The 25389-nt window shown below is 54.6% G+C and overlaps 2 protein-coding genes across 2 annotated transcripts; one reads left to right on the forward strand and one right to left on the reverse strand.

Annotated features, from left to right (window-relative positions):
- The first annotated feature begins 456 nt into the window (after positions 1-456).
- Positions 457-1465, forward strand: LOC101692935 (olfactory receptor 13A1-like). Its single transcript, XM_004782370.2, has one exon. The coding sequence runs from the start codon at positions 457-459 to the stop codon at positions 1387-1389; it is 933 nt and encodes a 310-aa protein (XP_004782427.1). The 3' UTR covers positions 1390-1465.
- A 10672-nt stretch (positions 1466-12137) lies between these two features.
- LOC101692639 (scavenger receptor cysteine-rich domain-containing protein SCART1-like) lies at positions 12138-25051 on the reverse strand. Its single transcript, XM_045068866.1, has 13 exons — positions 24781-25051; positions 22654-22971; positions 21446-21742; positions 20258-20566; positions 19587-19892; positions 19155-19472; positions 18767-19081; positions 14663-14977; positions 14448-14516; positions 14058-14372; positions 13738-13785; positions 13074-13208; positions 12138-12633 (listed from the first exon to the last, which is right to left on the reverse strand). The coding sequence occupies exons 1-13, from the start codon at positions 24845-24847 to the stop codon at positions 12347-12349; spliced, it is 3099 nt and encodes a 1032-aa protein (XP_044924801.1). The 5' UTR covers positions 24848-25051; the 3' UTR covers positions 12138-12346.
- Positions 25052-25389: the final 338 nt, after the last annotated feature.

The following is a 25389-nucleotide window of genomic DNA, read 5'->3' on the forward strand; positions in this document are numbered from 1 at the left end:
CTCATCAAGGAATGTGAAGGGACCCGGGGGGACCGGGCAGAGGAAGGGGCGGAGGGTGGAAGAGGGGTTAATGCCTGGTACTCCCGGGCCAGGACAGGACATGGAGATACTTTCAGGCCGACCGTGCACACTGGGCATTGTCTCCTGAAGGGCCTCACAGGGACATGGCATGGTCGGGGGACCACTGTGGGAGGCCGTCATGCCGCGGTGGGGTGTTTGTGGGCAGGGGTCCTGGGTGCCGTGGCGGCAGGAGGAAGCAAGAGCGAGCACACCCGCCCATTTCCCTGAGAGGAGCTTGTTAGCCGGTGATGTCTGAGTCTAATGAAATACGAAAGGATTAAATTCTGGGAGAGTCTGGCATATTCACTTATTCCACACTTAGACCACTAATTCCACACACTTTTTTCCAGCCCAGCTGCCGAACAGGAAAGAGCTTGAACAGACGGGTCAAAGGCCATGAGGAATCAGACGCGAGTGACGGAATTCATCCTGCAGGGCTTCTCGGAAAGGCCGCAGCTCCATGTTCTCTACTTCATCCTCTTCCTCTGCCTCTATGCCACGGCCCTCTGTGGCAACTGCCTCATAATTGTGGCCATCGCCTTCAGCTCCAGGCTCCACACACCCATGTACTTCTTCCTGGTTAACCTGTCTGTGCTGGACATCATCTGTACATGCACCGTGGTACCCAAACTGCTCGCAATCCTGGTGGCAGAGAAGAGAAGCATCTCCTACAGAGGCTGCATGGCCCAGATGTACTTCCTGTCGTGGTCAGTGGCCGGGGAGGTGCTGCTCTTCACCGCTATGGCCTATGACCGTTACGTGGCCATCTGCCAGCCACTGCACTATAGCTCCATGATGGGCCCGGGGGTGTGCGCCGTGCTGGCTGGAGCCGTGTGGGGCATCAGCGTGCTAGGAGCTGGCGTCAATGCCTGCCTGATGTTGCGGCTGAACTTCTGCGGCCCCAACGTGATTGATCACTTCTTCTGTGAGATCCCCCCTCTGCTGTTACTCTCCTGCTCCTCCACATATGTGAATAACATCATGGCAGTCATGGCCGACATCTTCTTTGCCATGCTGAACTTCCTGCTCACCATGGTGTCCTATGGCTTCATCATCGTCACCATCCTGAAGATTCGCACAGCCGAGGGGAAGCAGCGAGCCTTCTCTACCTGCTCCTCCCATCTCACCGTGGTCACCTTGTACTACTCCACCATCATCTACACCTATCTGAGCCCTGGCTCCAGCTACTCCCCCGGGATGGGCAAGGTGATGGCTGTACTCTATTCCACGGTGAGCCCCACCTTGAACCCTCTCATCTACAGCCTGAAGAACAAGGATGTCAAGGCAGCCCTCAGGAAAGTCTTGATACTCGTGATCAAAAACCTGTAAATTGGCAGTCTCTAAAGTTGTGTTCTTTGTTGCTCTCTGACCACTGACCCTTATGAGATGTATCCCACCTGTTATAAATACCCTCTTTCTATGTGACTCAAAACACAGCTTTATTGAGAAAATATTCCTGTATGAGTTCTCTCTAACATCGCAGTGACTTGTGGCTTTTGCCACCTGTCACTGGAAGTTTGGAGTTCCTGGAATATAACACACGGTAAGGTGCAATGGATGTGTTGGTTACTTCTCAGACCCCTGGACCACACACCAAACCAGAGTCTCTATCTTTGTCTTGCTGACTTTCATGAGGTGGGAGCCAGCTCAACTCCATCATAAATGCCCCTGCAAACAAACAAACAAAATGCCCCTGAAAACCTACCCGAAGCTCTGCTCAGGCCACATGGGTCTCAGCTCCAGATTGCAGAGGGGAGGCTCCTGCCATGGTGGACCTCGTGTGTGGACCTGACTGCGCTCTGGGACACACAGACAGCCGGTTCGGACGTTATTTCGGGTGTGTCTGGGAGAGATTAGCATCTGAATGGACAAGCCGGGTAAAGAAGGTCATAGATCTTCCTCCCCAGTGGGGGTGGGCGTCACGGGGGCGCTGAGGGCCGGATGGAACAAAAAAGGGAAGGAAGGGTATGTTTGCTTCCTTGGCTGGAGACTCAAAAGAGGACTACAAATTGTCCCCGGTTTGGAAGTCTGGTCTTGGGCTGAATGACTCCATCAGGTCTTGTGGTTCTACAGTTTGCAAACGGCTGGTAGTGGGGCTTCTTGTCTTCCATAAATGCATCAGCCACTCCCCAATAATAAACCTCCAAATCTATGTATATATGAACATAAGTAGATACATACATATATGCACACCGTATTGTACCATATCATGCATGTGATTACATGTGCATATGTGTATATGTGTGCATGTTATCTATGTGTGTGTATGTGTGTGAATAGATATAGATACAGATCACCACAAGTCCAAAAGTACGTGTACCTCCTACTGGTGGTTTCTCTGGAGAGCACGGACTACACCCTCTCCCGTCCCGTGCAATGACTGCCTTGGAATCCCCGGCCCAGGGACGCGACAGAAACCTCATGAGCCACAGCAACACCCCCTTCGAGTCTCGTGTGCACATTACTCCTTCCACGTGGGACACTATTTACTGCTTAACACATGCTCTTTTCACACCCCTGCTGCACATTCAATCCTGAGTAGTTTTTCCCTAGCCAGCCTGAGTTCGGTCTCTCCACTATCTGCTCCTAGTGCTTTCTTATTTCCCTCACAGCTAATCATTCAATCGATTATGTAATTAATATCTGTCGCACTGGGTTTCATTAAGAAAGGGGCTCTGGATTTTGCACACCACTGCATCCTCACAAAACACGGGACCTGGAGCACAAGAGGTGGTAAATAAATGACAAATGATGCACAGTGCCTCTGACTTGTCACATCTGTCAAAGACGAAGACGCGCAAACCCCACTATGGGACAGTCTCCCTGCTGGCTGCTCCTGCCTACAGACACAGCACATGGGCTCACCGTTGTCCGTTCCATCACTTCGTGCGGTGGCAAAAAGTGGAAACTGCCTAAGTGCCCATCAGTGAGAACATAAGGAAGCGAGCTGTGGATTTACCACACCTGGGCTATCATCCCGAATCCATCCATTTAATGTGGAAATACATCACACCTGGAATTTCCTGTTGGGTGTTTTATCCATGGGGACAATATAATAAAAGCATAATGTAAGGAAGAAAAACAAGTTGGAAATAAATAGATGTAGGTGGCAAACATTGCCATATTTATAAAAATACTGAAATAATGGGGCACCTGGGTGTCAGGCAGTTAAGCATCTGCCTTGGCTCAGGTCGTGGTCTCGGGGTCCTGGGGTCGAGTCCTGCATCAGGCTCCCTGCTCCGCTGGGAGTCTGTGTCTCCCTCTCCCTCTGCCAGCCGCTCCCCTGCTTGTGCTTACTTTTGCCCTCCCCCTCACACTTGCTTTCTCGTAAGTAAACAAATACAAAGATTTTTTTAAATCACTGAAGGGTGCCTGAGTGGCTCAGTCAATTAAGCGTCTCCCTTCAGCTCAGGTTATGATCCCAGGGTTCTAGGATCAAGTCCCACATCCGGCTCCTAGCTCAGCAAGGAGCCTGCTTCCCCATCTGCATGCCCCTCCCCTTTTTTGTTCTCTCTCTCTCTCTCTCTCTCTGATAAATAAATAAGATGTTTTTTAAAAACTAATGAATCAGAATTTTCATTTTAACAGGTTCCCTGGGGGGTGCTTCATAAGCTAAGGTATGAGTACACCCGACTTAGGATAAAATCAAGACTTTCCTGTCTCCCACTATGTGCCCATCATGGTATCTGGTATTCTTCCTCAACACAGAGAAAACTATAGGAACCCCTCAATGAAATTCCTCTGTTTAGCAGATAATTCTAATTCATATCCTGTTTGTTTAAAGAAAAGTTGTCATAGCAGCAATGGCCACAATCACCAAACTGTAGAAAGAGCCAAGATGCCCTTCAACGGGCGAATGGATAAATAAGATGTGGTCCGTATACACTATGGAATATTCCTCAGCCATCAGAAAGGATGAATACCCAACTTTTGTATCAACGTGGATGGGACTGGAGATTATGCTGAGTAAAATAAGTCAAGCAGAGAGTGTCAATTATATGGCTTCACTTACTTGTGGAGATTAAGGAATAGTGGAGGACATTAGGAATAAGAAAGGAAAATTGAATTGGGGGAAATCGGAGAAGAAGATGAACCGTGAGACTGTGGGCTCTGAGGAAAAAATTGATGGATTTGGAAGGGAGGGGTGGGGGGTTGGGTGAGCCCGGTGGTGGGCATTCAGGAGGGCACAGATTGCATGGAGCACTGGGTGTGGAGCATAAACAATGAGTCTTGGAACACTGAAAAAATAAGATAAAATAAAAAGATGTCAGTATCATTGATCAGAATGGCTAAAATTAACAGCACAAAAAAAATTAACAACACAAGAAACAACAGGTGTTGGCGAGGACGGGAAGAAAGGGGAACTTTCTTACACTGCTGCTGGGAATGCAAGCTGGTGCAGCCACTCTGGAAAACAGTGTGGAGATTCCTCAGGAAGTTAAAAATAGAGCTACCCTATGACCCAGCAATAGCGTTACCGGGTATTTATCCAAAAGATACAAGCATAGTGATCTGAAGGGACACCTGCACCTCAATGTTTATAGCAGCAATGTCCCTGGTAGCCAAACTCTGGAAAGAGCCCATCTGTCCATCGACAGATGAATGGATAAAGAAGATGGGATAGATGTACAATGGGACATTACTCAGCCACCACAAGAATGAAATCTTGCCAACAACATGGATGGAACTAGAGGGTGTTGTGCTGAGCAAAATAAGTCAGTCAGAGAAAGACGGTTATCATATGAGCTCACTCATGTGGAGTTTAGGGACAAAACAGAAGATCAGAGGATAAGGGAGGGAAAATAAAATAAGATAAAAACAGAGAGGGAGGCAAACCATAAAAGACTTTTAAATCCAGGAAACAAACTGAGGTTTGCTGGCGGGGACAAGCGGGGAACAGGGTAACTGGGGGAGGGGCACCGAGGAGGACACGTGACGTAACGAGCGCCGGGTGTTGTGTGCAACTGATGAATCACTGAACTTTACCTCTGAGACTAATAATATAGCATATATATGTTAACTAAATAGAATCTAAGTAAGTACGTTTTTAAAAAAGAAAAGTTGTCAGTATCATAATCTGAGTTTTTGAAGGTACCGTTTTTAGTAAATATGGGTAGTTTAGCCAGCTGGGCTGTGCTGTAGTCCCCCCGAACACGCCGGTGGTCTGTAGGCCATGGGTCACCTCTATATGGCATGGCTCAGCCACAGGCAGTTCCCGGGGCTCCATGGGACAGACACCACACAGCACACGAGTTCCCCCGTGACCAGGTCCTGGATACACCATTGGCAGGCTGTGGGAAGCACCATAGGCTGCTTCGAAGGGTGACACTGTCCTTGAGTGCTGAAAACAGTATCGTAGGGAAAAGAGTTCTTCTAAATCCTCTCAAAATAGTAACCACATGAATGTTTCCAACCAGCCAGCCAGCATCTGAGTTTCTGTCATTCTCATCTTGCCTGACTCCAGGAGACAAATGAACTGACCACAGGATGTTGCTTGGCACTAGCCGCTGGCGACTCAGCACATAAAAATGGCTTCAGTTGCTCCCTCTGGGCACTCTAGCCACTTAGAATTCATCTCCCAATTTTGCAAGCACTTAGTCGTATTTCTAAATTGTAACTGATTTTACCACATAAAGCTGTGAAGATCCCTAATGTAGCACATCACCTCAGTGGGTTAGGACAATCAAACAAAAAATCTGATTATAATTAACCTTGAATAACTTTTCCCACTTCCTCTATACAAGAGTAGATATGTATTTATCACCACTGCGAACTGTTACATGAAGACAGTGGGAACAGTTCCAACAGATGCTTGGTCTTCCCTGGACCTGCCCTCCCCCTTGCACACACACCCCATTTCTATCCCCAGAGTAGTCCCCGTTAACTTGTTCTTTTATGTTCTACGAGAAAACTTTTGTTGTGCATTGCTAAACAAATACTGGATAGCTATTTATCATAGCATTTATAGATTTTTATAATTTTTTTCTTTTATAAAGTGATTTTATTTAACCAGGTATTTATTGGCCACAGCAACTTTCAAGACACATCTCCAAAGGCAATGGGAACAAAAGAAAAAATGAAATTTGGGAGCTTCATCAAGATCAAAATCTTTTGCATAGCAAAGGAAACAGCCAACAAAACAAAGAGGCAACCTACAGAATGGAAGAAGATATTCGCAAATGACACTACAGACAAAGGGCTGATAAAGAAGATCTGTAAAGAACTCCTCAAACTCAACCCTCAAAAAACAGATAATCATGTCAAAAAATGGGCAGAAGACATGAACAGACACTTCTCCAATGAAGACATACAAATGGCTAACAGACACGTGAAAAATGTTCAACATCATTAGCCATCAGGGAAATGTAAATCAAAACCACAATGAAATACCACCTCACACCAGTTAGAATGGCAAAAATCAATAAGACAGGAAAACCAAATGTTGGCAAGGATGTGGAGAAAGGGGAACCCTCTTCCACTGTTGGTGGGAATGCAAGTTGGTGTGGCCACTTTGGAAAACAGGGTGGAGATTCCTTAAGAAATTAAAAATAGAGCTTCCCTGTGACCCTGAAATTGTACTACTGGGTATTTATCCCAAAGATACAGATGTAGTGAAAAGAAGGGCCATCTCTATCCCAAAGTTCATAGCAACAATGGCCATAGTCGCCAAACTGGAAAGAGCCAAGACACCCTTCAATGGACGAATGGATAAAAAAGATATGGTCCGTATATAGAATGGAGTATTATGCTTCCATCAGAAAGGATGAATACCCACCATCTGCATCAACATGGACGGGACTGAAGGAGATTATGCTGAGTAAAAGAAGTCAGGCAGAGAAAGACAATTATGATATGGTTTCACTTATATGTGAAACATAAGGAACATAGCAGAGGACCATAAGGGAAGGGAGGGAAACTGAAGCGGGGGAAATCAGAGATGGAGACGAACCATGAGAGACTCTGGACCCCGGGAGACAAACAAGGGTCAGGGGCGAGAGGGGTTGGAGGGGGCGTAACAGGGTGCTGGGCATTAAGGAGGGCACATGTGATGAGCATGGGGTGTTGTACACAACTAATGAGTCGTTGAACACTACATCAAAAACTATGAGGTGCTATACCTGCCTAACTGAATTTAAATTGTTAAGAAGTTAAGCCTGGGGCGCCTGGGTGGCTCAGTGGTTAAGCTGCTGCCTTCGGCTGAGGTCATGATCCCCGGGTCCTGGGATCAAGTCCTGCATTGGGCTCCTTGCTCAGCGGTGAGCCTGCTCCTCTCTCTGCCTCTGCCTCCACTCTGCCTACTTGTGCTCGCGCTCTCTCTCTCTCTCTCTGACAAATAAATAGATAAAATTTAAAAAAAAAAGAAAAGCTAGGTGAAGTAGAAGAGACTGAAAAGTGAGCATCTCAGGTGACCCATAAGGCAATATTGAGCATCTGTCAGATATGTAAGTGGATTCCCAATACTGGAGTGAGGGGTGGAAACAGCAAAGAAAATTGGTCAAAAGTTTTTCAAAGATTTTCTAGATACAGGAATCCCCACAGTCACCACAAGCAGCATGAACACACAGCAACCCATCAAAACTCACCGTTGTGCAATGACTGACAGTCAGTAGCGAACCGTAAGAGGAATCAAAGGCATAAAGAAAGGTCACACATGAAAGAACAAACATAAAAAACCGCAAGCAGATTTCTCGTTGGAAGATGTGCGAGCCAGGGGCACCTTGGTGGCTCGGTCGGTTGAGCGTCTGACTCTGGCTGTCAGCTCAGGTCATGATTTCGGGGTCCTGGGATCGAGTCCCGGTGCGGCTCCCTGCTCCACAGGAGGCCTGCTTCTCCCTCTGCCCCTCCCCCACTTATGTTCCTTCTCTCACTCTCTCCCTGTTAAGTAAATAAAATATTTTTTGAAAAGGTAAATAAAATTCACATTTACCTAGATTGACCATGAAAACATTAGAAAAGCCTCAAGTTCCTAAACTCAGAAACAGAAGTGGAGGCATTCCAACCCAACAGAACAGAAGTGAACGTGGTGCGCCGGGAGCCAGCACGCGACAAAACCCAGAGGGAACGCGCAGATCTCCAGAAACACCAACTACCAAACTGACCCAAAATAAACAGAAAATCTGAGAAGACTTATAAAAAATAAAGAGAATGAATGAGTAAACCAAAATCTCTGAGCAAAGAAAAGCCCAGCCCCAGACTGTCCACTTCGCTCATAAAGGAGACAACGGAACATGAGTGTCCGGACTGAGGCAGAGAGGGTGTCCGACACCACCCAGCCGCGCGGCAGGGGAAAACCCTTCAGCTGGAAAGGAAAGGAGCGTTTCTCAACACAACCCAGGCCGGACGTGAAAAGCCCACAGCGTGCACGGGGCTCAGCGGCGGTGGCCGGCAAGCTCCTCTCGCAGCGGGGGCAGATGGGACCCCTTTCCCATGGCTCCCAGTCAATGCCAGATGCACGCTCTAGTTGAACAATGAGGCAAGAAAAAAGAAAAAGGCATTCAGATGGGAAAAACAAGTAAAATATCTGTATTCACAGAGACATGATCCTCTATGTAGAAAACCCTACAGAATCCTTAAAAAAAGAAACTATTAAATAAATTCAGGAAAGTTGATGGTACAAGATCAATACATAAAAATCAGCTGAACCTCTACAGAGCAGCGATGACCAACGCCAAAGGAAAGTGAGAGAACAGTGCCCTTCACAGCGAAAGAAACACAATCTTCCTGCTTCCCATCTGAGCCCGGCCTCCGGGCGGTGCCCACGCTGGTGCCCCGGCCCCCGAGGGCAGTGGGACAGCAGAGACACCTGCACCACGGAAGGCCTCCGTCCACACAGGCCCGGAGCCCTGGCTGAACTGGGCGCCTCCAGGCGTGGACACCGCCCAGCCACACTGCAGCTCCCAGCACACCACGTGGGCCTTGGCCCGGTCCAGGTGGGCATTGGAGACGGTGCCCCAGGTCAGGCCACACCTCACTTCCAGAGGCTGGCACAGGGGTGCCCGGCGCACCCCAGCTGGGCCTCCTTGTGGCCTGGGGAGGACACTGAACTGAAACAGTCCATCTAGGGCAGGGGAGACGTTTGGCAGGCCTCCGGGCAAGGGACCGACTGCCCCACCCTCCAGGCCCACAGGGAAGAAGGACCCAGGAGGACCAGGATCCCTTGGCCCAGCACAGCCCCCATGGGCCAAGGGGTCCTTAGGCCAGGACTGGAAGTCTGGGGGTGGGGCGACCCGTGGATTAGGAGGACCGTCTCGTCCCTCAGCGTCTCCCAGGTCCCAGCCCCACGCAGACTGTGACAGCAAAGGCTCACTTCCCACCTCCTCAGGCCACGTGGGGGCCAGGGATAGATGAACACAGCACCCTCAGCTCTGTCCTGGGGGCCTAGGGCCCCTTCCCCAGGCCGGGACTGCGTGCCTGACTGGAACGTGCATCGCCTGGTCAGTCTTCAACCCTGGTGCCTAGTCAGAGCCCTTGTGGGGGCAGGGGGGCATATGCGCCAGGGCCTCCCAGTGTTGTCTGCTCCCAGCAGCCCCAGTGACCCCCAGACACGGCCTCCGGAGCGAGAGCACAGGAAGGCTGTACATGGCAAAAATGCTGCACTCAAGGACCCTTGGTCCAGAAATTTCAAAAATTAGAGATCAAATATTCACCTTCCATCTCAATTTGGATCCTTAATTTTAATTTTCCTAAGTTTGCTCACACTTTATTTCAATGGTGTCCATGACATTAAGAAATTAAAGATTTAGCAAAAATGAACGCCCGAGGATCCTTTCCTGAGGAATCTCCACAGAGTGAGGGTCTCGGCTCTTCACCTGAACACAGACGGTTCACTCTGCCTGCAAAGGGCTGAGACAGCCCGTCTCTCTGGGGCCCAGGTGCTGTGGTCCCCTCCGCTCGGGGACCTCTTGGAGCCCAGGGCCCTGTGGACAGCAGCACACTCACCTGGAGGGGGCATCCAACAGGCCAGGAGGAGGGGTCTCCCACCGCTGCAGCCCCCTGGGCACGGAGAGGGGGCCCCATGCCCCTGCAGGAGGTGGGCTGCAGCTCGGCAGGGAGCAGTTCGGGAAGGAAGCGCCGCCCACCTCCCAGCTGCCCAGGGCCACCCTGCCACACCCACACAGCACCAGTGGCAGGTGGGGAGGCCTGGGCTGGGCTTCCCACACACCCAGGTGTGAGGCTCCTGGAGGCTTCCTGGAGGCCCCACCTTCCCTTGCCCCACGCAAAAGGTCAATCCAAGCTCCGGGGGCGTTGTGGACAGACAGCAATCTGCTCGGAACCCTTAAAAAATGCCTGACTGTGGTCAGCCATCACGAAGGGTGCACACACCTCTCTTTGTGAGGACGGGGGCTTCGGAGAGCCGTCACAAGTGCAACGGAGTGAGGATAAATGATAGAAGACACGTGCGGAGGGCTACTCGGCAGACATCGGGCACTTAACACGGACACGTCTGCGAGTCTCCGGAGCGAAACACGCAGCACACGGACCATGCACCGCGTCAACCGCACTCATAGATGCGCATCAGTGCATAGAAAAGGTCTCGTGGATGTCGATCAGGATGCCGAGGTGTTCATTTCTGGGTGTAGAACAAGTGTTTTCCAACCTCATTCTTGGTTCTGTAAGTTTTTGCATTTGCGGTAAGAAACGCGTATTATTTTATAAACAGAATCAGATCAGTAATGGCTGCTATCCAAAGCTTTGCCAGATGACCCGTTTTCGAGAGGGCCGCTCAGGTTTTCAGACAGTATGGAGGAGGCAAGGAGAGCCTGGAGAGGGCAGGAGGCCCCCATCCGCAGAACCCTCTGGGCAGCAGCTCCTGAGCCACAGCCTCTCCCAGCACTAAGTGGCACCCCCAGCTCGGGTCTCAGGGCACCAGGGACCTGCAGTTGCTTCGAGTGGGTCCCCCAATGCACTTCACTCACAAGCTGCCTAATCAGAACCCTACAAAGGAACTGAAAGGGCGAGGGCCCCTGGGAGAGAGCTCGGCACATAGCCGGAGAGGGCACCGTCCAGCCCGGGCAGCACTAAGCACTTGGGAAGTGCGGCACACGTAGGGGAACCTTGCACACTCCCGACCCTCTCTGCTCAGCTGACACCCTTACGCTGCTCTCCGCGTCTTCCAGGTCCCCTGTCCCATGCCCAGACCCCCAGAGGGATGTCCCCAGTTCCTGCCAGCTCCCTTCTCTCCTTCCTGACCCCAGGGACGCACTCCTGCTGCACCTTCCCCCAACCCCCAGGCCCGCGGGATGTCCAGTGCAAAGATGCAGAGGGTGTGGCCAGCGTGTGGTCAGGGAGAATGTGGTCAGGGGTGTGGTCCTGGTTGGGGTCCAGGTGGGGACCTGGTTGGGGAGGGTGTGTCGGGGGGAATGGTGGGAGGGAGCGAGGGGGGGAGGCAGTGGCCAGAGTGGGCGTGGCCACAAAGGGCTGCGTCCCTCTGTGAGCGCTGGGGACCCCGACACGGCAGAACACCGGGGCCGGTTCCTGCGCTCTCTGCGAGGCGCTCTCTGCGAGGCGGCGCTCCAGGAGCTGGTTCTTCCGGGCCCCGCTCCGACGACGCCCCACGCCGACGATGCACGCCCGAGACCCACGTGAGCAGGACGCTGAGGGTGCGGATCGCGGAAGACGCGCGCCCACATGGGACCAAGGCGAAGAGGGGGTCGCTGAGAACTGCACCTGGGCTGGGAGAGGTGGTCTGAGGAATGCTCCTGAGATGAATTAATGCATGAATGAGTGAGTTCAAAGGGACTTTAATGACATCTCCTTTTGAAGTGAGGACAATGAAAGCCCCCCAGGGCCTGGGCTTCCTCCCCAACCGCCCCACCCCCACCCCGTGTCACTGATGTCGCCATGGCCAGCTCACTGTCATCACGTCCCAGGGCATGCTGTGTCTTCTGTCTCAGGCCAAGCTTTGGGGCAGAGGCTAAAGGAGCCCCACCTGTGTTGAAGGAGAAAGATGCACGTTGGGCCCCTTGGCCACCCCCCGAGCCCCCACCACTTCTGGGCCCTGGTATGTCACTTGAAACCAGAGGCCAGACAAGGACTAGAGCCAGGGTCACACTGTACCCCCTCCCACCCTGACGGCTCAGGCCCCCTGCAGCTGAACAGGACAAGGCACTAGAGGAACCCTGGGGGCAGCCATGAAAAGAAACCCAAGGGAAACTGCAGGACCCTCTCTAAACTCCACATCCCCCACAAGAAGATTCCTGTCGAGGGAGCAGCTCTGAAGGGACAACCCAGCCTGTGGCGCAGGAGTGAGGGACATGGACACACGGGCAGATGGCTCTCAGGGTCTTTAAATGTAGGCACTGGCCAGTGCAGAGCCCCGCACATAGGAGCAGTACAGAAGGAAGAGCGCGACAGATGCCAGCATGCAGAGGTGCACACCGGTGGGGCTCAGGGGTGCCTCCTCCTCTTCCTCCTCCTCCTCAGGGCCCAGGTCTGGCTCCGCTGCATCGTCATACTCCTCCTCCAGAGCCAGGTCCTGGGACACTCTGGGTCCCTCGTCTTTCTCCCCCATGGGGACAGCTCCAATGTCCTCATAAACAGCTTCCGAGGCCAGACTCCCCAACATTCTGGAACCTGAAAAGGCCACACCAGAGCCCCCTAGAAGAGACCCTCCCTCCGTCTGAGCCCAACCCCTGCTGGCCCTGTGGGGTCTCCCGTGTAGCCTGGCCTACCAAGAGCAACGTCTCCCACAAGGGGCCACACATCTCCCTGGGCTCCCATGGCTGTTCAACCCCACCAAACAGATGGCATAAGGAATCGGGACACCCCTGGGGACTTGTTTTCACACCCAGGCCACCTCTCAGAAGCAGAGCAGGGTCCATGGTTCCCTGACCCTGGAAACTCATGGGCCCAAGGGTGTCACTGAGAAGTCACCATGCAGTGGGGTCTGGGTGAGACCAGACATGCAGAGCAGTTCCCAGGAGAGAAGGGGCCTGTGAAGGGCTAGGGTCTCGGAGTGTGCACCCCCGGCATCCCCATCCCCAGAGCACATGCTCCCAGCCACACCCACCTACCCCTGTGGGCTCTGCCACGGTACCATTGCACCCCCAGGACCAGGGAGACGATAACCAGAAGGGTGCCGAGGACAAGGCAAAACGTCATGGGCAGGTTCCTGGTCTTGAGGGCAGGCGAAGGGGCTGAGGGGTGGCCTGTGGGGACAGTGAGAGGTGGGGTCTCCCCTGTGTGCCTGGGGTATTGTGACCTTGGGTCTGGACCACCTGAGCCTCTCAGGGAGGGGGAAGACACCCACAGGAGAGATGGGCCTTGTGCTCCTCTCCTAGAGATAGCCCTGAGGTCACAGGGCAAAGGTGAGGAAGGGGGGGACACAGGAGGGAGGGGGCCAGGAGAGAGAAGTACCAGGAGGGAGGGGGCCAGAAGGGAGTGAGAGTGTTCCCAGGTCAAACCCCCCAGCCGGTAAAAGAAAGACCCCAGAGAAATGACTGGTCAAGGCCTGGGCTTGGCTTGGCCCTCCATATAGGCTGGCCCTCTTCCTCAGAGGAAGGGGTGTTCCTGGTCCTCCAGACCTTGGCCCAACCAACCTAAGGAGGGGCTGCCTGGGGCCTTGGCACCCATAGGAAACTCCAGGGCACCCCTCTGTGCAGAACCCATTGTAGGGCCCCTCTGAGTTGGGACCAGACAGGAGGGCATGAGCTGAGACTTGGGGGAGAACACACCTACCCGATGTCTGTGCCAGTGCCGGTGGCAAGGCCGTGGTTCCCCTGTCACCTGCAGGAGAAATCAGAGGGATCCGAGGGCAAAGGAGGGGAGGCAGCCACAGCCCTGGGCAGCCCAGACCCTCAGCCAAGTGTCCCAGTCCCACTCAGCCTGAGCCCAACATGCCATGGGACAGCCACAGAGGCAGCCAGAGGAACCCAGCTCAGGTACAGCCTTAGGGCCACGTTTTGGGGGATATTCCAAGGACCTCTTCTGGCAACGCCCACCCCAGCCCCCAGCAATCCCTCCCACCCTGCCTGGCCCACTGCCCCCTGCCCACTCACGGGAGCAGTGCACACCAGCATCCTCCTTGTGTCCACAGTCTCCAAGTCCCCATGGCTCTGCAGGACAGCTCCACAGGGACGACTCGCTGCCACGGCACCCCACCTCATCCAGCCACACAGGGCCCGAGCCTGGCCCGAAGGCGGCCCCTGCAAGGGCACCCAGAGCTGGGCCACAGCCCAGCTGGCGGCACACGACCTCTGCATCTGCCAGGTCCCAGGAATCATCACACACGGTGCCCCAGGAGCCAGCATGCCAGAGCTCCACACGGCCAGAGCAGCTGTCCTTGCCCCCACGCACACGCAGCATACCCTCCTCTGAAAAAGGGAGCTGTGGTCACTGCAGGGCAGGACCAAGATGAAGGGTGGACAGGGAAATGGGCGAAAGGGTACCTGGGCAGCTGTGGGTGGATGAGCAGTTGAGGGTCTCCCCGGAATCCTGTATCATTTTCTCTGACAATCCTATTGGATTACATAGTCACCATCCCATTGTAATTGCCCTGAAAAGCTTCAGAATGAAGTCTGTAGAACCCACAGGATGCCAGGCCCTGAGTCAGGATCAGTGGCAGCTCCTGTGGGTGAGCTCTCAGAAACCGCCCATGTCCCACCTGCACAGGTGATCCAGACCTCCTCTCCAGGGGCACAGGAGTGTGGGTGCCATGGCGCCGAGGGGCACTGCCACAGCGTGGAGTTCCTCAGCCTGCGGCACTCGATGTCATCCACCCAGGAGGTGCCCAAGCTGCTATGGACAGGCTTGTTCTCTAGCCAGCCCTGCTCCCCACAGCCCAACTGCTTGCAGATGATGGACAAGGAGATGTCCTTCAGGGCATTACTGCACACGGCGCCCCATGTCCCATTGTAGAACACATCCAGCCACCCAGCACAGTGGTGGATGCCACCTCGCAGCCTCAGAGCCACTGACCCTGGAAGAAAAGAGCAGTCAGGCCAGGGGAAATTTCCAAGGGAGGAGCCAAAACGTAGAGGGTCGCAGCACCAGGATCAATGTTGCTCATGGGCATCTAACCCCTCAATCACACACGCCCCCATGACAATCTCCCACCCCAGGGAGGCAGGGAAATGTTAACCTCAGGGGACCAGAATGAATCCCCAGCTGCAGGATCTTAGCGGGTGTCAGTTAATTGTCCAGAAATCCGTCCTTGGAAATCGTTCAAAATACAGAATAATCCAAGTGCTAAATGAGAAAAATTTAGCAGCCCATAATACTTTATCCCTCAAGACTGTCATTCAGAGTAGAAGAAAAGATCAAAATCTTCCAGGACAAACAGAAACTAAAAGAATTTGTGATCACTAAACCAGCCCTGCAAGAAATATTAAAGGGGATCCTTTAAGCTAAGAGAGAGTCCAAAAGTAACAGAGACCAAAAAGGAACAGAGACAATATACAGAAACAGGGATGTTACAGGTAATACAATGGCCCTAAATTCATATCTTTCAATAGTTACTCCAAAGGTAAATGGACTGAATGCCCCAATCAAAAGGCACAGGGTATTGGAATGGATTTAAAAAACCACGACTCATCAATATGCTATCTGGAAGAGACTCATTTTAGACCCAAAGGCACCTGCAGATTGAAAGTGAGGGCATGGAGAATATTTATCATGCTAATGGACATCAAAAGAAAGCTGGAGTAACAATCCCAAATCAGACAAATTACATTTTCAACCAAAGACTGTAAAAAAACATGAGGAAGGACCCTATATCATAATTTAAGGGTTTATCCAACAAGAAGATCCAATAATTATAAATATCTATGCCCCTAACATGGGAGCAGTCAATTATATAAACCAGTAAATAACAAAATTAAAGAAACACATGAGTAATAATACAATAGTAGTAGGGGACTTTAACACCCCACTCATGGCAATGGACAGATCATCTAAGCAGAAGATCAACAAGGAAACAAGGGCTTGAATGACACACTGGACCAGAAGGACTTCACAGACACATTCAGAACATTCCATCCTAAAGCAACAGAATACACATTCTTCTCCACTGCACATGGAACATTCTCCAGAACAGATCACATATGGGGTCACAAACCAGGTCTCAACCTGGGTGCCAAAATATTTGGATCATTCCCTGCAACAGTCCATCAAAAGGATTATTCACCACGACCAAGTGGGATTTATTCCTGGGCTGCAAGGTTGGTTCAACAACCACAAATCAATCAGTGTGATACAATACATTAATAAAAGAAAGAACAAGAACCATAGGATCCTCTCAATAGATGCAGGAAAAGCATTTGACAAAGTACAGCATCCTTTCTTGATCAAACTCTCTGCAGTGTAGGGAGAGAGGGAACATACCTCAATATCATAGAAGTCATATTTGAAAAGTCCACAGTGAATATCATTCTCAATGGGGAAAACTGAGAGCTTTTCCCCTAATGTCAGGAACATGACAAGGATGTCCACTCTCACCACCAGTGTTCAACATAGTACTAGCAGTCCTGGCCTCAGCAATCGGACTACAGAAAGAAGTAAAAAGCATCCAAATTGGCAAAGAAGAAGTCAAACTCTCATTATTTGCAGATGATATGATACTTGATGTGGAAATCCCAAAAGACTCCACTCTAAGACTGCTGGAAGTCATACAGGAATTCAGCAAAGTGTCAGGATATAAAATCAATGCTCAGAAATCAGTTATATACACTAACAATGAAACTGGAGAAGAAGAAACTAAGGAGATGATCCCATTTACAATTACACCCAAAACTGTAAGATGCCCAGGAATTAACCCAACCAAAGAGGTAAAATACCTAAAAACTATAGCACACTCATGAGAGAAATTGAGGAAGACACAAGGAAATGGAAAAATATTCCATGCTTATGGATTGGAAGAACAAATATTGTTAAAAGGTCTACGCTGCCCAGAGCAAGCTACACATTCAAAGAAATCCCTATCAAAATACTATCAACTTTTTCCACAGAGCTGGAACAAATAATCCTAAAATTTGTATGGAATCAGAAAAGACCCCAAATAGTCAAAGGAATGTTGAAAAAGAAAACCAAAGCTGGAGACATGACAATTCCAGACTTCAAGCTCTATTACAAAGCTGTCATCATCAAGACAGCATGGTACTGGCACAAAAACAGACACACAGATCAATGGAACAGAACAGAGAGCCCAGCAATGGACCCTCAACTCTAGGGTCAACTAATCTTCGACAAAGCAGGAAATAATGCCCAATGGAAAAAAGACAGTCTCTTCAACAAATGGTGTTGGGAAAACTGGACAGCCACATGCAGAAAAATGAAACTGGACAATTTCCTTATGCCATACACAAAAATAGACTCAAAAGGGACAAAAGTCCCAAATGTGAGATAATAATGCATCAAAATCCTAGAGCAGAACACAGGCAGCAACCTCTGTGACCTCAGCCATAGCAACTTCTCACTAGACACATCTCTAAAGGCAACAGAAACAAAGACAAAAGTGAACTGTTGAGACTTTATCAAGATAAACAGCTTCTGCACGGCAAAGGACAAAACCAAAAGACAACCAACGGAATGGTAGAAAGGATTTGCAAGTGACATATCAGATAGTATGCAAGATCTATAAAGAACTTATCATGGGGCGCCTGGGTGGCTCAGTGGGTTAAGCCTCTGCCTTCAGCTCAGGTCATGATCTCAGGATCCTCAGCTCAGTGGGGAGCCTGCTCCTTCCTCTTTCTCTCTGCCTGCCTGTCTGCCTACTTGTGATCTCTGTCTGTGTCAAATAAATATTTTTTTAAAAAAAGAACTTAGCAAACTCAACACCCAAAGAACAAATAATTCAGTCAAGAAATGGGCAAAGGACATGAACAGACATTTCTCCAAAGAAGACATCCAAATGGCCAAAAGACACATGAATAAAATGTTCCACATCACTCGGCATCAGGGAAATACAAATCAAAACCACCATGAGATACCATCTTATGCCAGTAAGAATGGACAAAATTGACAAGTCAGGAAATAACACATATTGGTAAGGATACAGAGAAAGGAGAGCCTCTCGCACTGTTGGTGGGAATGTGAACTGGTGCGGCCACTCTGGAAAACAGCAGGGAGGCTCCTCACGGCGTTAAGAATAGAGCTGCGCTATGGCTCAGCAATCACACTGCTAGAGATTTACCCCAAACATACAAATGTCGTGATCTGAAGGGACAGCCGCACGCCAATGTTCATAGCAGCAATGTCCACAATGGCCAAACTATGGAAAGAGCTTAGATGTCCACCAACAGATAAAGAAGATGTGGTTCATATATACAATGAAGTATTACTCAGCCACCAAAAAAAATGAAATCTTGCCGTTTGCAACAGCACGCATGGAACTAGCGGGTATTTTGCTAGGGGAAGTCCATCAGAGAAAAACAATAATCACATGATCTCACTCTTATTGGCATTTAGGAAACAAAAGAGATGAACACAGGGAAAGAGAGGAAAAATAAACCAAGACAAAATCAGAAAGAGGGACAAACCATGAGAGACCGCCAGCAGCATCAGAGCAGACCCGCCCTGGGGTTCCCTGTCCCGCCCTGTCCCCCACCCCCTTCCCGCGCCCCTCCCGCAGCAGGGTGAAGAGCGCACGTCCAGCCGGGAAGAGGGCGAGCGGAATCCGAGGAAGGCAAGTGTGCGCTGTGTCACTCCCTCGGGCAGCGCGGCCATTTGATACCCAGCGGCCCCAGGAAGACACTGGACGAACAGGACCGACCTGAGCAGACGACGCCCGCGTCCTCCTTGTGCCCGCAGTCCTGCTGGCCCCAGCCCCGCGACGGGCACTGCCACAGCGCAGACTCGCGGCCGCTGCAGCCCAGCTGGTCCAGCCAGATGCGCCCCGAGCCCGCACCGAAGGGCGCGGCCCCCAGGGCGCGGAGGGCTTGGCCGCAGCCCAGCTGCCGGCAGACCACGTGGGCGTCCCGCAGGTCCCAGCCATCGTCACACACGGTGCCCCACACGCCTCCGTGCAGCACCTCCACGCGCCCCGCACAGCGGTGGGGCCCCGCGGCCAGCCGCACCCGCAGGCTCCCTGCAGGGACACGCCGGGAGTCAGGGCGGCCCGCCCGCGGGCAGATGGGCGGGAGGCCCGGGCACTCACTCACCCGAGCACACGACGCCCACGTCCCGCGCGGCCCCCGCGGGTACCAGCGGGGATGCGGACACGTTGCACTGGGTCAGGCGGGTCTCGGTGCCCTGACAGCGCGCGTGGCTCAGCCCCACGGGGACGGCCCCGCGCTGGGGCGCAGGTGCATCGTAGGCCCGGTCAGCCAGTCCGCAGCCCAGCTGCCTGCACACCACGTGGGCGCCGCGCAGGTCCCACGCATCGTCCAGGACGCGGCCCCACACCCCGTCCAGGGAGACCTCCACGCGACCATCGCAGCGGCTCTGTCCGTCCCTCAGCCGCAGGGCGTGGAGGAGACCTGGGGAGGACGCCCGGACAGAGGGTCAGGGGGAGGGACTCTCCGCCTGTGAAGGGGAGGGGACCACCACCTCCTGGCAGAACCCCGCCCACTCCCAGCCTCCCGCAGACCCACCTGAGCAGACCACGGCAGCCGCGTTCCCCAGGGCACAGACCCCGCTCCCAAGGGTGCCTACTGCGCAATTCCACAAATAAGGTTCTGTCCCCACACAGTGAAACACATCAGGCCAGATGGGAGCGTCCCCGCCCCCAAAGTGGCCTCCTGGGGGTGTGGCCTCCGCGCTGCCACAGTTGAGCTGGTGGCAGAGGACAGTGGTGTCTGCTGAGTCCCAGTGGGCCGCGCAGATGGGGGCCCAGGCCCGCTGCACCTGGAGCTCCACGCGCCCCTCACAGCTGCTGCTGCCGTTAACCAGCCGGAACTCTGAGGAGGGGAGTGGGTGTCAGCATCCCCCTCCCCCACAGACCTGATTCCGTCCTTTGTACCCAGGGCGGTGTCCACGCCATGCCCTTGCCTGCCTCACTAGCTCCCTCCCCTCCTCACCCTCAGCAGCCAGATCACGCCTCTAGGCACGGGCTGGAAGACTATGGTGTGCAACTGGGGGCAGGGGGTGGGGGCCCAACCTTCTCCTCCCCTTCCTTCAACCCAGAGGCGACACTTCCTCAACCGGAACACGCACACCCTCCTGGCCAGAGGCATCTTCGTGAGCCTAGCTTAGAGCCCCCAGAGGGAGTCACCGAGGGGGCCCGGCAGGGAAGCCTACTGGAGGCTGGCCCTCCTAGTCTCACCTGAGCATCTGAGCCCGGCATCCTGGCCGTGCCCACACTGGTGCCCCGGCCCCCGAGGGCAGTGGAACAGCAGAGACTCGTTGCCCGCACAACGGAAGGCCTCCGTCCACACAGGCCCAGAGCCCCGACCGAAGTGGGCGCCCCTGGGCGTGGACACGGCCGAGCCACACTGCAGCTCCCGGCACACCACGTGGGCCGTGGCCTGGTCCAGGTCGTCATCACAGACGGTGCCCCAGGTCAGGCCACGCCTCACTTCCAGACGCCCGGCACAGGGGTGCCCACCGCCCACCAGCCGGGCTTCCGTGTGCCCTGGGGGGGGGGGACACAAACTCTGTTAGGAGTCATGCTCTCAGGCAAACCGCTCAGCCACCTCCCCGGACTGCAACAGGCTCCAGCCAGGGCCGAGCACCTGGGCCGAAGCAGTAGGTCCGCAAGCCCGGGCCAGGAACGGAGAGCCAAGGGCCCAGACACCCTCTACCTAGAGCAAAGCAGGGGTCACTGCTCACTTCCCGAGACCAGAGGACAGAGCCACCTCCTCCAGGGGCTCACAGGTGTCACACAGTCTCTGCCTGCCCAGGGCAGGGGCCTTAAGGCTCTGTATAGTCTTGGAGGCCCGGTCAAGGCACCTCTCCTGCCACAGGTCACTGCCTTCTTGGGGGCACCCAAGACAGGGGCCCATCCACCTCACTTCAGCCTTTCCTCATTCCCAGAACCGAGCCAGCATCCCTGAGGGCCGCTTCACTTGCCCGTTTGAGGCAGGACTGGGAGGGACAGCTACCAGCCAGCCGGCTCGCGTCGCACACGCAACACTCTCAACTCCACCAGCTCAAATGCTGCAGGACAGCCAGGCCCCCCGCCGGCCTGGGGGCTCTGAGCCAGGACACCTCTGCAAGGAGAACACACGGGGCCCTCGGGGAGGCCCCTGTGGGCCATCCAAGAGAATTTTGTGCGCCCTCACCTCCAGGCCTCTGTTCCAAACAGCTCCGAGCCAGAGAACGCCAGATGGTCCCGGCACAGGGCTCTCCTCTCTGCCTGCCAGGCCGCCCCGACCTGATCCCTCTGAGACGGCAAGGGGCCCAATGGTGGAAGGAGATGGGGCAATTGGGCGGGGAGGACTGAGACCCTTCCCAGCAGCAACTGCCCCAGGGCCCTGCGCTGGGGACTCGGGCGGTGCGCGCGGGGCCTCACCTGTACAGACCACATCCGCGTCCTGCTGGAAGTCACAGCCGCTGCGCAGATTGTTGTTCAGCCTGCAGTTCCGGATGGTGGGCTCGGTGCCCCTGCACGTCATGTACTTCCCGACGACACCCACATCTCGGCGCGGCGCCTGAAGCACAGGCCCACAGCCCAGCTCCCGGCAGAACACAGTGGCCTCCTCCTCGTGCAGGCCGCAGAGGCGATCCACCCCGTTCACATTCCTGATCTCGGGGAGCCCAGAGCAGGGGCTGCGGCCCTTCACCAGCCGGATCTCCCGAAAGGTGCCATCTGAGAACCACAGGCCCATGGGGCTAAAGGTGGGGACTCTGCCGGCCGCTTGGCCACTCGGAGCCTGTGGCCTGCCTCAACGACCAGACTCCATTTGGGCACGGCATTCCCTACACTGGGCCTGGGTTCCAGCCCGAGCCCAGCCCTGCTCCTTCCAGTGCCTCAGTGTTGGGCTGCATGGGGCCCTCTCTGAGAGCAGGTGGTCCCAAAGGCCCCCCACCCAGCAGGCCCCCCCGCTCAGAGGGGCCTGGGCCTGTCACTGTCTTGAAAACCTTGCTGTTTTCCCAGGTCCCTGCATTTTCGCTTTATGCTGGGCGTAGTGGGTCAGCCTCACAGACGGGATGCTACAGAGGGACCTCACAGGTTCTCGGCCACCTAAGTGGCCAGAGACAGCAGAAGACCCTCAAGCGAGACCTCCAAGGGAAAGCATTTGCCCCCTCCTCATTTTGGAAATCATGTTTCGGCCTAAAGTGTCTAGAAGACAGGGTGGTCCTCAAGCCCCCACCCGCCCGTGTGTTCCCTGCTCCTCCCACACCACTGCCCTGCTCCTTTGTTCCCTGCCTCCCGGGGGAGAGGAAAGGCTCCTGCAGCAGGGTCTAGTCTGAGTTACGCGCCGCTGCCCGCCCCCCGCATCTAGAATAGTGCCCTGCAAATAAGCATCTGTTGGAACAGAAGGAATAAAGGACTCACGAGAGATGGAGATCGGAAGGCTTTACAGGTGAGGGCGGTTCTCACGCCCAGTGAGGAGCCCCAGCCAGAGACCCCAGAGCCCCTCCCCCCCCAGAGGCCCTCCTTCCCCTCCCCAGACTCACCCTCCCCCCTCCCCAGACCCTCCCCCTTTCCCTGACCCCTTCTCCCCTCCCCCAGACCCACCCTTCTCCCCCTCCCCAAGCCCCCTCCAGCACACTTACTTGCACACAGAGCCACCACCACCCACTCATGAGGGCACTCGCTCTGCGTCCAGGCCCCGAGGCTGCACTCCCAGAAGGAGGGCTCATCACCCCTGCAAGACACGTTGTGAAGCCACGGCCGCACCATCTCCCCGGGCAACGGGACGTACTTGGGTGCACCCACCGCATGGCCGCAGCCCAGCTGCCTGCAGACCACGGATGCCTCTGCCAACGTCCACTCCTGGTTGCACACGTGTCCCCACTGCTCCTTGTGGCGGACCAGCACCACTCCGTCGCAGGGACTGTGTCTGTACGCCAGCCTCAGGTCGCGTGGTCCGCCTGCAGAAGGACAGGCCAGCCTCAGAGGGGCCGGAACCGTCTTTGTGGCCTGGGGGAGGGAGCAGCTGGGGTCTGAAGACAACTATGTTTGCCTGGAGTCACTTCCAAGGTCTTGCTCTGAGGCCTCAGCGCAGTCAGGTCCCTCAAGGCCCCCAGTAGACGCAGTCCCGAAAGGGGACGGGGTGGGGTCACAGGGAGACCCTCCCACTGCCCCCAGGCAGCCTTGTGTCCTCCCCTCCAAAGCCCCCTCCAGTCAAGCTCTCTGCTTCCCTCCCGAGCCCTCTGGGGCCCCCCAGGCAAGAAAGGCCCCTTGTCCTCCACGGTCCTTCCCACCACCCACCACACCTCCCAGTCATCACCCCCACCTCCACTAGAGGGCCTAAGGCCCACCGCACGCCCCGCACCGCGCTCCACTCCCTGCTCACCCCCACCCCCACCACCTGGCCATCTGCCCTTCCAGTTCTGCCCGCCAAGCAGGCCTCCTCCTCGGGTTTCAGGCCTTGGCAGCTCCCTGGACCAGGACCAAATGGACCACCCTACCAGGACCAGGACACATTTCCAGAAGAACGCCCCGTCTAGGCCTCTGCACCCCGGTTTTTCCTGCACAGCCCTTGATCCCCCATTCTCATGACCCCCTCCTGGGCTGGTGTGGGAGAAACACAACAGCAGCCACGGAGCAGTCTAGGTCCCAGCCTGGGCCACCCCAGACCACATCCAGGGCCCATCCTGGCCTCACAGAGGGAGGAGGCAGAGGGCAGACTCCCGCACACAGACCCAGAGGAAGGCATGTCCCCCTCACCACTCGTCTCACCGACCCTGGAGGGTCTTCATTCAACGCTGGTACAACCCCAGAGCCTCCGCATCCCCCTCCAAACTGTGCACCGTGTGTCTGTGTCTTTCACACAAAACGAGGTCCCCTCTAGCTTTCCCACGCCACTCCCGCCCGATGGCATCACTGGCCACAGACCCCTGCCACCATCACCTGCAGCGCCTTCACTGGCCGGCTCCGAGGCCACCTGGGCCGGGCCCTGGGACAGCCTGCCCAGTGAAATGTCCTTCCTTCAGTTTCCAGGGCCCTGGACACTGCCGCCCTCTCCTGTCTCCCTGCACAACTCACACGCGTGCACACACGTGCGCTCGCACACACCGTCTGACGCCAGCACGACCACTCACCCAGTCAGAGCCCCGTGCTAGCGTGTGCAGCTCCCCCAGGGACTTCTCTCACCAGCAGCCTTTCCGTGCTGGCCCGTCTGGCAGAACCCCCTCGCTACAGCTTCCTACACATGCTCCTGCCTCTTGGTTTCTGGACCCACTGGACCCACACCGCTGTGACCCCCACCTTGCTATTGCAACTCCCTAGAACTGGGTCTCTTCCGTGTCCCAGCACAAGCTGAATGGTCACCCTCATGGCCCAGTACAGCTAGCTCTCCCACTCCCTCAGCAGCGCCGCAGCCCCAGGAAAAGCGGATGGAGCAGCCGCTCTGCAAGAGCCCTCGGCACCTCCCGTCCATGGGGTCACGGGGACCCTAGCCCTGTCCCCTCATTCCACCCGGGCTCTGGCCCAGCCCTGCACCCCGGGTTCACCATGGAGTTAGATCTCCTCAGTCTTTCTCAGAACAAGAGTCTCCAGAGACACAAACTTTGGAGCCCACATGCCCACTGGCCCCAGGATGACCCATCCCCCTTGGGGCTAAGCAAGCACCCAACAGACAGCCGGTCACAGCAGGAGATCACCACACCCCAGGGTCTCAGGCTCTGCAGAGCGATGGTTTCCAGAAACTTCCACGGATGTGGGGAGGAGAAACTTACCAATGGGGACTGCCCTGAGAGTGAGGAGAAGGGTCCCCAGTCCCAAGGCCCAGAGAACTGTCTTCATGGCTCTGTGACCCCCAGAGCTCAGCCTGCTCCTGCTGCTCCACAGGGACAATGCAGAGATTATAGTCCAGAGTCAGACATACTGAAGTAGGAGCCACGCATAGCCTCCAGGAACCAATGGGGACAGTTAGGGCCTTTCTGTCTCTGAGCAGGGCAACCAATGACCTTGGTAGCCCTGAGCATTGCCAGATCTAAGCGAGGGGCCCAGGCTGTGGGTTTCCTCCCACAGTACTAACTGCTGACAGGGTATCTTTACTGAGACCTCACAGTCAGACAGGTCTGATCTGCCCACAGCCACAGCGACAGCATAGCCCTGTATGTCTTGCCCTCCACCCCAGGCCCAGTGGCCTTGGCTCCCCGACACAGTGACACAGTGACACCAGACTTCTGGGGACTAGCAGGGTCTGAGTGGAAGACCCACAGCACCAGAAGAATGAGACAGGCCAGGATAGCCTTGCAAGGCCCCCAGAAGATGAACTGTCATTGGACCTACAGCCACAAAAGTTCATATCCTCTGAACTTAAACAGGATGACAACCTGCTG

This window comes from Mustela putorius, unplaced genomic scaffold, assembly GCF_011764305.1.
Source record: "Mustela putorius furo isolate JIRA1106 unplaced genomic scaffold, ASM1176430v1.1 tig00003909_pilon_pilon_pilon, whole genome shotgun sequence".
Lineage (NCBI taxonomy): Eukaryota > Metazoa > Chordata > Mammalia > Carnivora > Mustelidae > Mustela > Mustela putorius.

Bases quoted from the DNA above. Each gene is read 5' to 3' on its own strand.
- LOC101692935 (XM_004782370.2), top strand. From the start codon at position 457: ATGAGGAATCAGACGCGAGTGACGGAATTCATCCTGCAGGGCTTCTCG.
- LOC101692639 (XM_045068866.1), bottom strand. From the start codon at position 24,847: ATGAAGACAGTTCTCTGGGCCTTGGGACTGGGGACCCTTCTCCTCACT. The intron at 19,893-20,257 runs GTGAGACTAGGA...TCCCCTCCTCAG, and splicing joins TGCCGGGCTCAGATGCTCAG to AGTTCCGGCTGGTTAACGGC. The intron at 14,517-14,662 runs GTGGGACATGGG...GTAATCCAATAG, and splicing joins GGTCTGGATCACCTGTGCAG to GATTGTCAGAGAAAATGATA.